A 10,968-nucleotide genomic window follows, 5' to 3' on the forward strand; every position below is an offset into this window, starting at 1 on the left:
ATATATATAAATACACATAATACGCATATAAATACATACATATATATTTCGTTTGAAGAAAGTCGTGCACAAAGACATGATAATGATGATGAATCACTGCCTGAAATATCACGGCCTTCATCCATAAAGGGTTCAAATATTTTTGGCAAATGGTGCATAGTATTTTTCATTGAACATGGTTAAGAAAAAAAAAGATTTATTACAAATGCAACTGTTGTGCCTTTTTCATCACGTTGTATTGTATTATTTCTCTCGATAGGCTTTGGTTAACGAACTTTGTAAATAGTTATAAGGAGTAAATAGTAGATCTATTTTCCCAGTTCCGTATATTTCGCCTTAATGTCCATAGCACTTTAGCACTCTGCATTCGAACGATCGAAGAATGCAACGAGCCGATAGATTACGGTACCGAAAGCGAATCTTCACCTAACGTTCTAATTGATCAGTCAGTAATATTCGTTTGTAACTACTACTAACCACCCATTTCTTATGTGATACTTGAAATGTACAATTCTAAAACTTTGATCCGTCTGTTCGATACAATACAAACCCTGAGAACTCATTGTAATCTAAACCGAAATTTATCTAAGTATCCCGAAGGAACGCAACGGAAAAGTGAAATGGTACCCGGTTATCTTCAAGGTGCATCGTCCCCAGCATCGGTGTGATGTTACAAGAGACGTTAAGAACGCTAGGAACGTTTAAAAGTCCGCTGCTCTTAAACGTTATTTATTTCGAGGATCGATATCAGCATAATATTAATTGTTATATAAAAAAAAAAAAGAAAAAGAACTAATCGAGTCAAGTTTTCAAAATGTTACGAGCGCGAGAATGATCTGCTGTGGATATATGGTTCATACTAATTATTTCTTCGAATCAACGTTTTTCGCCATAGTTTGTAATATTTTAATATATTAACTATTAAAAAAAAAAAATGAAAATGAAAAATGAATAAGGCGAAATGATGGAGAGTAAGTTCGAGTTGGGAAAGGGCGAAAGATCGATCGACGCGTGCTCGTATGGTACGAGTGGATCACACGCGATGGCGATACTGTCGCCATTGGTCGACCATATTGTAAATAACGGTTGTAGACGATCTTTCGCCCGTATATATATATAAGGAACGATGCAGAAAGAGTGTTACTATAGAGAAAAAAAACCAGCAAAAATAGAATAAAAACGAAAACGAACCACTTGGCGTACACGTGTACACGTTAGACACTATAATATGCGTGTACGATCGTGTACGCGTATATTTGTTGGGGTTAAATAATTGTATGATTAAAAAAGACGAGAAAGTCAAAAAAAAGAGACAAAAAATTTGGGGGGAGGTAAAAAGAGAAAGAGAGAGAGAGAGAGAAAGGAAGATCTAAAAGAAACACTAACGATAAGAGAAATCAACATTCATTTTAAGCATAACGGCTTAAAATGAACACAGCTGTCCGTCTATTTGACTTGTGTCTTCGACGAAACAACTTCGATGAAAACAAAAAGGAACTGAAAAAACAAAAAACAATTAAGAAAAAAAAAATAGAAACATTACTATTACGGCTCACAACACGTTTGAAAACAAAAACATTAAACGATAAAAAAAAATTCATCGCCTCGATGTTAAATGTAACACGTTTTACAAGGTAACAGAGTATTTCATTTTATAACATTTCTACTGTCTATACTTTTACCTGGACATTTTCACCGTGGACGAAAAAAGAGTGAAGCGTTCCATATAATCCAAAACCAATCCCCACCCTCTGCATCTCCTTTTTCCGTCGATAGAGCAAATAACGATTGTGCACGTAAATCGCGCGTGGAGACACGTTTTTGCTGCAAACCTCTCTTTCAACGAGGATTCTTTGTATTTACAAATTATTTTATATTTCTTATCTTTACGGAGAAAACACATTATATGCGATCGTTAAAACAGAATATGATTCACAACAGACGCATTACCCATGATTCCATAGAACCACGAAATTTCTTTAGATTTTGCAACAAATATGTTAATTGTGCTTTTAGATTAAAATATAGAAATCTTTATATTCTACAAAGCTATTCATCTAACATGTATATGGAAAGTAATTAAAAAGATATTTTTAAGTTCTTAGATAATATCGTCTTTTTAAAATTAATTCCTCGTTGAAAACATCGAAGAGAAAAACTTTCATGTTTATTGCAAACACGTGTCACAAGAATGAACCGTAGCTGGATCTTTTATTTTTATCTCTTATTTTTTTATTTCATTATTTCATGGAAGGTGCAATAAGAGAGGTCAATGCTTTTTCGACATTCGCTTTCGATATTCTAAAACAGATTTATCGTTTCAGAGGTCTCGTTGATACTTCGAAACCGCTTTTAAACGTGTGAATCCCGTGAATTGTGTTAGAAAAGGAATATTTTATATCTTTAAGGTGTACCACGAAGGAACTATGTGGATCATTACGTGCATAAAAACATGTAGGAGATAAATGTTGGTCTTAAACGATTTTAATCGCTTCTGTTAGAGGAAGAAGAGAGAAAGAGAGAGAGAGAGAGAGAGGGAGAGAGAGAGAGAGACATATTTCAAAATCGTACTTGACAAAGATTATGATTAAATCAAAAGAGTACTGTTACTTAGAATTTCGTGATGAGTGCCTATTTTTGATCATGTTATTTATGCGCAAGGTGATTCGTGCTTCGGAGACAATCTATTGCTATTTGTAGAGTGAAACCCAATGAAAAATGTAGGAGAAGACTATATCTACGATTCAAACAAAATCTAATTTGTTATAAATTTTTGTCTAAAATATCTCGCTTAAAATATATCTATTTGTAACTTCTTCCACTTTGCAAATAGCTATAGTTGGTCGCGTCTATGCGAGTCATCCTATAGAATGATTAGAGTTCCCGGAAGAAATAGAGCGAATTATGAAAAAGTTATTTTCGATATGATTGTAAACGGTCGAACTGTTCCCGCCATAAAGGTTTTATTTAAATTCAGTGTATGTTCTTCCCGGCACTCTGTCGTCATTCCTCTTTACAAACGACTCTTTTAAGGTATATACTATTCATCTACCCATCAGAAGCTCCTGCATTCATATATTGGCTTCGACAGGTAACACAGAAACCTGCTGGCGTAAAGAACAAAACGGAAAAGCGGCAGGCCGATCAACGGCAACGCGAGTCCTTGAAACGACGCAAATCCTTGCCACGCCAAGCAGAACCGTCCACCATCAGTCCTGAAAAATCCATGTCCGCTCCTGCCTCTCAAGTCCCGACAACCACCGATATCCCGTTGTCTTCTGGTTCTGCTATAACCACGTCAAGCACGAGCAAAAGCACGATGTCCGAAGAGAATGTTTCTAGCGGTTCTACAGCATCACAGGAGATTCAAGGCGTGCCGCGCTTAGAAACTGTCCAAGTTTAAATATCTGCGATGGCGTTCTGTACGAGCGCGCATGCGTGCTGATCGCGTGCAAGCGCGAGCGAAAGGCGCGTAACGAACCGACAAAAGTCGGCGCGATCCAATTCAGAATGCACAGCTCCAGTGTAGTATCGTTTAATTTGTTGTTTTGTGTTCCATACTTCATGTATCGCGTTTCGCGCGTAGCTTCATTTCCTTGTAAACATACAGATTCATTCAAATCTTACGGGAATAGTTCACTTGTTGATTGTCGAAACGTTTAGATTCATTGCAAACGAACACGGGTTTCTAGTTAATAGAGCGAATGGTGGTGCGTGCGCGTGTATTCCAACACTTCTACTGTATCAATGGAGTTTTCTGCTAAATTTTTATTACTAAATTTTTTTATGTTTTTTTATGTTCTAATTTTTCTATTGTTGTTGAAAACTTTCTGCATGCAAATTTTATCAACCGCTAGAAGAAAATATATTGATAAATTGCAATTTGAATTTTCGGCGCCATTTTCCAAATTTAAAGTTGATCTAATTACATTCTCCACACAAATTTAGCTCATTTCTCTCAAGTTGACGAAGTGATTATATCGTGTTGTTAAAAGTTTCTTTGTTTTCAAAACTTTGAAAAAATCGAAGTAGGGGAAACATTTATATGCGTATACGTTAATATATTCGGGGAACGGTAATTCTTATTCTTAATATCAATCTATCGAAATTGCATAATGCACCATTCTTCCCACAACTTGGAAACAAGGGAACCCTACGTAAGTGTTGTTGAGCAGAGAAAAGAAGTATTGAATAACTTGATCTGAGTTTCTGTTCTTTTTTTCTCAATTGTTTAAGTAGAGATGGATCGGTACCGTTAAATACTTTGCTTGTTTTAACACGAGACGATAAGTTTTATAATAAAGACGTCTGATTAATGGTTGGATATGACTTGAGATTCGCGTACTGCAACAAACATACAAAATAAAAACCACCTGTTGTATGCGAACTACTTAAGTTAATTATTACATTCTGTTCGAAACTATTAAATTTATATTATGCAGCTAGACAGTGATTTAATAAAGGTACTTTCTTTTGATACTACAACTTTCAAATCTCGATTTTCTTTTATTGTCTTATATCATAAACACATAAATAAATTTGTCATTGCTTGAAACAAATTATAAAAACAGATCTGTACAATTCAATATTTATTACAATTTATTACTATAAACAATTCAATTCCTCGTTATATGAACACATCATCTCGTCACTTGGACTCAAAAGTTGTCCAAATAACTTCAACCACAGCGGGTAATGTGACAATAGAGTTATTACAGTATCTTCATCTTCCATATAAATATCCTCTAGCATCCTTAATGCTCCATTTTTAGAATCATCTGTGTGATGTGTAGGTTCTATTTGTAGTAAAATTACAAGGGATTGCATGTTTCTTGGGTAAAGGTCTACAATATCTTTATTTTGTTTTTCACAATGTTTCTTAATGCTTTTTAAAATTGACTGTATAAAATTCACAACTGTAGGAGCATGATCTAACTGTACTAATAATTCCTTTAGGAATGCACATATTAATAAGAAGATACATGAAGATTTAGTGGCAAATTTGAATAATTGATCTATCAAATTTATATTCTCTAAATCATCTATATTGTCACCTTTATTTAAATCAATACATGATGATATGAAATTATTTAATAACGGTTGCTCTATTAATTTGCATTTCTGTGACTCATATATGGTTTCTATGGTTGAAAGTTTGAGGTCTAAATTGGAATTTTCTTGTACAGCATAACATAACAAATATTCACTTTCATCGCAGGTTTCTAATTCTGCTAGTTTTAGTATCGACTTTTCTATGTAACACTTATAGTATGAATCTGTGGATGCTAGGCATATTAAAGCACTGATTAAGGATAATAGATTGTCGCTTGAGTCACAGCTGTCTAAGGTATCATCTGTTAAATATTTCTTCAACAAGCTTTTTAGTAGTGTTAAGCTTTGCTTTTCATCTCTGAGTACTTTGAAATTTTGAAGATTGTCATTGATTTTACACCATTCTCGTAGAACTTCCTGAAATAACAATAAATTATGAAATAACACAATAAACTTTTTGTATATACTTTTACATACAAGATACCCACGATTACATGAAGTCTCACAGTATAACGTTGGTATGCCTCCTTTGATACCTTATATGTCAATAGTTTTGTTAGAGATAAACATAGTGCATTGAATATATCGTTAGATGGTAAGAATTTATTCTCTTCTAGTAGTTTTTTATATTCCTTTGAATTTTCTAGATTCTTATTAGCACTTTCACAACTATATAATATTGCTTTCAGGATATTTTCAGCCATATCTTATTTACATTATTAAATAGAAGAGTGGTGTCAATAAAGATGAAAAAGAAGTAGTAAAGATAAAATAAGAGAAATATATATAATTATGAGCCATGTAAAATAATAATTTTCTTAACAGGTAAAATACATATCTATCTGTCAATATACTTACTTAGGTTATATTATTAAATATTATATACAAATCCTGTTGCATTTCTTCACAAACACAATTAATTTTACCAATACAAAATTTCAAATTCATTATAATTATTACGACGAATACAATACGTTTTATTTCATTGGAATGGAATCACGTTTTTCGTGGATGACAAGAGTTCCTCAATTACTTTTTCATTGTAATGTTCCAAGATGCAGAACTGATTCATTTAGCTTGTTAAATTCTATTAATCACATTTCTTAAATTTTTTTTATTTTTTCTCCTCCTTTGATTTTTAATATTTGTTTTAGGATCTAAAAGTTTAATGCCTACAAGTTTAATATTTACAGATGCAGAGAGAATTGAATTTTGCAAACTGTGATGATAAGTGTTATTTTATGTATTGTACAAAAATGTATTTTAATATCTAAAAAAATTTGTTTCTTCTGTCAGTTAACATGGTACACTGAAAACAATGAACCACTTTCATAATTTTAATATTGGTGATACTTCAGTTAAGTAATGTAATGAAGTTAGCATTGCAAAATACCTATATAATAAGAAGAACGTTAATGAAATACTGATATAATAATGAAAAAGATAGTTCATAATAATTATATGCATAATTTAGAATTGAAATCACTACATTATTGGTTTAAAAGCACTCTGTCACAAAATCCCACAATTAAATATGATAATATACTTAAGATTATGCAAAATACAATACATAAGACTGAAATGTCAAATATAAATACTAATATTCAACAATTTCTAAAGTAAGATATGAAAAATCAACTTAATAATATAACAATATAAAATTGATTATCTTTATTTAGTTTTACTCAGAAATCGCATGATAATTTTTATAATAAAGTGATATTAAGAAATGTTTTTGGATACTGGAAGATCTATGTTATACACAAATTACATACAAGAAGAGCTAAATATAAAGCAGATTATTTTTATCACAAGAAATTACAGAAAAAGGTTTTGAATGCTTTATCAAAAAATGTATTATTAAAATGGAAAAATATTGTTTCATTTATGGATAAGTGCACTAATGACCCTATAGTTTCTGTTAATTATAAAAAAGCAGAGACACATTATTCTAAATCTTTATTGAGGAACTATTTTAAATATTGGAATAATTGTGTTTCAATGACAAATAAGAAAAGAGCCTTATTAGAAAAATCTGTTACTTTCTACAATATATATTGTTTGAAAAACTGTATTACAAATTGGAAATTATATGTAGCGTTACAAAAGGAGAAAAAAATTATAAAAGATAAAATTGATAAAGTAATGTTAATTTAATAATTAACGCTTGACTCGTGTAATTGTGTTCTAATTTATAAATAACTTTCTATTTAGGCACGTAAATTTTATGCAAAGAAAGTTTTACAAAATTTCATAAGAATTTGGATTAATAGTTGTGAATTTATATTGCAAAAAAGTAAAATAGCACATGCAATTATGCATTATAAAAGTAAATTGTTAATAAAATATTTTGATGCTTGGAAAATATATCATGAATACAAACTAAAAAAGTTACATATAGAAGAACGTGTTTCGGTATACAGTAGAACAAAATTGTTAAAACGATATTTTGAACATTTTATATCGGTAGGATTTTTAATTGGTCCATGAATTGCATTTACTATCGTTCTTATTAAATTTTATTTTTTCCATACAGTGTGTAAATGAATCCATCACGGAGAAGACGATGAATGAAAATATCGAAATGTTTTACAACTTCAAACTTGTACAAAAGACATTCTTTGCATGGCAAGACTGGTATAATATGAGTCTACAAGATTCAATAAAAAATCATGAAATTAGAAACATATTTGAAAACAGAAAAAAGAGTATAATGTTCAATAATTGGCGTTTATATATAATTAAAAAAAAATGCAAAAGAAGAAAGATACTTACAGCGGGCAATTTTTATGAAAAAAAGTTGACAATTAAAACTTTAAAGAAGTTTTATAATTATGCTGCTTATAGAAAAGAGAAAAGAATTAGATTATCTTATTTAAACGATAAAAGTAAGGAAATTATGCAACGATTACAATATATTTACATAGAAAAATGGAGAAATGCGCTTTACAGTGTTATACAAGAGAAACAAAAGTTATATCAAGCGATTCAATTTTGGGAATTGAATGTAACTCGTAAATACTTTTTCAATTGGATAGAATTTTCCCGGCAGTACAAAATAAAAATGGTTCGTAAACAAGAATTAAATGAGATTGCCATTGGTTTCCTATTGAAAAGATTTATTTTACATTGGCACTCCAAGTTACAAGATGTTCTCTATATACGTAAAAAAGAATTTCTTGCGATTTCCATGATGGAACACAAAATTTTGAGAAAGTATTTTCTGCTTTGGGAACAGTATATTGCACAAAAAGTGAAAATGAACGATGATGTGAAAGCGGCAATGAAATTACATAAACAGCTCTTGTTACGAGAAGGACTTAAAGAAATTTTAAGAAATTCCCTTTATAACATCGATTACCAACGTGATTTACAATTAAAAAATGCAGTAATGAGGTCATTTCAAAATTTTGAAATTTTAAAAGAACACTTCGATAAATGGCACTCGTTCGTTTATTTAAAAAAGAAATCAGTATCTGTCTGCAAAATTACAGATAGTGATGAATTTCAGTTTAAGCATATTCAAATTCCATGTAATAATACATATAATAATTTTAAAACTTGCTTAGTTTTACCAGAATATATGATGAAAAAAGATACAATTTTAAATACATATAATTCATTTCACAAATTTTCGCGAAAAAGCTGGTTATTTGATTCATTTTAATCACTTTAGAATAACAATATCTTAATTAAAAAGGTACAGTATAAATAGTAAGAAATATATTTCTAGAAACCATTTATTATATATATATAAAATATTGTTTATATACATTTTATTCTTAAAATGCTATCAGTTTATACAGTGTGTTGCTGAAGAATATGTACATATAATACAAGCAGGCGTAAGGTTATGAAAATGTTTATTTACATTTATTATAATTAATGAAATTATAAGAATCTTAAGAAACGCTAATATAGCGATCACGATTCGTTATATCCTAAGTCATCGTTAATACAATCTTATACAAATCATTCAAAATAGCAATATTGTCTAAGAAAGATAATATATACAGACTCCAGAATGCGCTGTTTATTCTCTTACTATTATTTCTTCCGTTTTAATTTCTTTAATTCACTCTGTTGTACTGAAGCTTCTCCAAAGATTTCTTTTACCTTGCGTTTATGTTCCTCATCGCCCTTAATCTCTTGTTTTATTTGTAGTTTCGTTAAGAAAGCTCTGTCTCTTCGTATTTCACGCATAGCGCCTTTCATTTCTTTTTTATACTTGTGCAACAACTTTTCTCTTTCAGCTTTCTTCTTGGACATAGTCTTATGTTTCTTACCGTCATATCTGTAAAAAATATACGAAACTTAATAACATTCTTGAATTTATAAAACGATGTGGTTTGAAATTGTAAATTCAATTCTTACATACACTGCTTCAATTCGCGGCTCATATAGTCTTAATGGTTTTGGTTTCCTCTTTTCAACCATAATATATTTTAATTTTTTATTCTTTAGTTCTTCCAAGTCGTTTCGTAATTGCATAATATGTTTCTTCACGTTTGGTGGATATTTGTCAAAAGAATTCGATTTTCAAATTGGTTCGAATATCGAATACACAGCTTGCAGTTCTTCTAGATGATTTTTAAATTCTCCCAATAAATTTACAGCTATTAATAATGCTCTTATTTTGAAATCATCGTCTAAGGGTTCGTCTATCAGATCGGACGCTTTCATATAACTACTACTTGGATTAACATCTAACTTAGATTGATCTTCATTTAGTATTAATAAATTTCCTGAGTGTTTGATTCTTTTAAAGCTTGGTATCATTTTTATATCTTGAATTAGATGTTTAGGACTGGATATGCAAATTATTGCATGTAAGAAATTTATCACATATGGAGTAAATCGTTTACTTAATACCGTATACTGCGAATGTGAATGGAATATTATTAATATAGTGTATTGCATTTCCACATAATATGTTTGAGTATATAAATATAACAGCATTAGTAACAATTACCTCTAATATAAGTGTACATATAAAAAGACCCTCTGAAATATCTATTTTATTTTTAATACGACATCTAAATAGTATTTCAGACATAAATATTGCACAGGCAGTAGTTACAGGATGTCTGAAATCAGACGTTGGAAATATCAAAGAAACTAATTTGAAGAAAATTAGCTGAAAAAAGAAAGATTTTTATTAGAAGATTATAATTAATACTGTTGAAAATATATTTTTAATATAATTACACGTTAAACATACCGTATCTAGGCCAGGGTATTTCTTCTTATTTTTTTCAAAGTCGTCGTGCTTCTCTTTGATTATTCCTTGTATAACAGATTTGGCATTCTGTGGATTTAGATGAGCAAGGTCGTATAAGAAAGGAGACAATCTGAAATAAATATGTGTAATATAATATAGATATAATACAAGTAAATAAATTTTATTAGAAAGTTATATATTACCTATCAATAATTTGAAAACCATTAACTATGCTTCCAACATCATTTTCTACAACATGATTATTTACATGTTGTAACAAAAATAAAAATAAATTTGACAATTTTCCTTCATCTGCATTATTCGTTGGGCAACGATTACATTTAATTATACGATCCACGATAACCGATTGGTAATCAGCATTATAATTTTGCAAATATTCTTGCAGCTCTTCAAAATTTTCTGGTACTTTATAGGTATAAGGCAATTCCTTCCTTACATTTTCCATGATCTTTACCCTTTTTAAAAGATCTGGACATTTATAGTTTCTCGATCATTTCATCCTCCTTGTGTATCTTTAATTGAATTTTCTCTATCATCATCTGCTGGGACTTACCAGCAGATTACAATTATTTACAATTTCGAACATAAAACCATCATCAAGATCATCTGCAGATTTGTGTTTAATTTAATTTAATTTGTGTTTACGATCATAATTAACGTCTTTTTTTAAACAA

The 10,968-nt window shown here is 30.2% G+C and overlaps 4 protein-coding genes and 1 pseudogene across 9 annotated transcripts in view; 3 read left to right on the top strand and 2 right to left on the bottom strand.

Moving 5' to 3' along the window:
* The window catches only part of LOC122570393 (transcriptional activator protein Pur-beta), a 28,603-nt gene extending 24,118 nt beyond the window's left edge, over positions 1–4,485 (top strand). For all 6 annotated transcript variants that reach the window (XM_043732640.1, XM_043732637.1, XM_043732643.1 and 3 more), the window contains one exon: positions 3,092–4,485. In XM_043732640.1, the coding sequence (XP_043588575.1) occupies positions 3,092–3,403 (312 nt within the window). In that variant the 3' untranslated portion in view covers positions 3,404–4,485. The remainder of the gene's footprint in view (positions 1–3,091) is intronic.
* Positions 4,486–4,574: 89 nt separating this feature from the next.
* On the bottom strand, positions 4,575–6,583 carry LOC122570396. The gene is made up of 4 exons (XM_043732647.1): positions 6,446–6,583; positions 5,911–6,209; positions 5,541–5,758; positions 4,575–5,469 (listed from the first exon to the last, which is right to left on the bottom strand). The coding sequence occupies exons 3-4, from the start codon at positions 5,754–5,756 to the stop codon at positions 4,606–4,608; spliced, it is 1,080 nt and encodes a 359-aa protein (XP_043588582.1). The 5' UTR covers positions 5,757–5,758; positions 5,911–6,209; positions 6,446–6,583; the 3' UTR covers positions 4,575–4,605.
* On the top strand, positions 6,537–9,077 carry LOC122570394. The gene is made up of 2 exons (XM_043732644.1): positions 6,537–6,671; positions 7,589–9,077. The coding sequence occupies exon 2, from the start codon at positions 7,619–7,621 to the stop codon at positions 8,717–8,719; it is 1,101 nt and encodes a 366-aa protein (XP_043588579.1). The 5' UTR covers positions 6,537–6,671; positions 7,589–7,618; the 3' UTR covers positions 8,720–9,077.
* Positions 6,876–7,568, top strand: LOC122570247 (annotated as a pseudogene).
* On the bottom strand, positions 8,899–10,888 carry LOC122570248 (nucleolar protein 14 homolog). The gene is given in 6 exon segments (XM_043732344.1): positions 8,899–9,346; positions 9,431–9,930; positions 10,025–10,189; positions 10,274–10,403; positions 10,477–10,779; positions 10,869–10,888. Coding segments are annotated over 6 exon segments (1,365 nt in total). The 3' UTR covers positions 8,899–9,099.
* Between the last annotated feature and the right edge of the window lie 80 nt (positions 10,889–10,968).

Source organism: Bombus pyrosoma, linkage group LG8 (genome assembly GCF_014825855.1).
Source record: "Bombus pyrosoma isolate SC7728 linkage group LG8, ASM1482585v1, whole genome shotgun sequence".
Taxonomy (NCBI): Eukaryota; Metazoa; Arthropoda; class Insecta; order Hymenoptera; family Apidae; genus Bombus; species Bombus pyrosoma.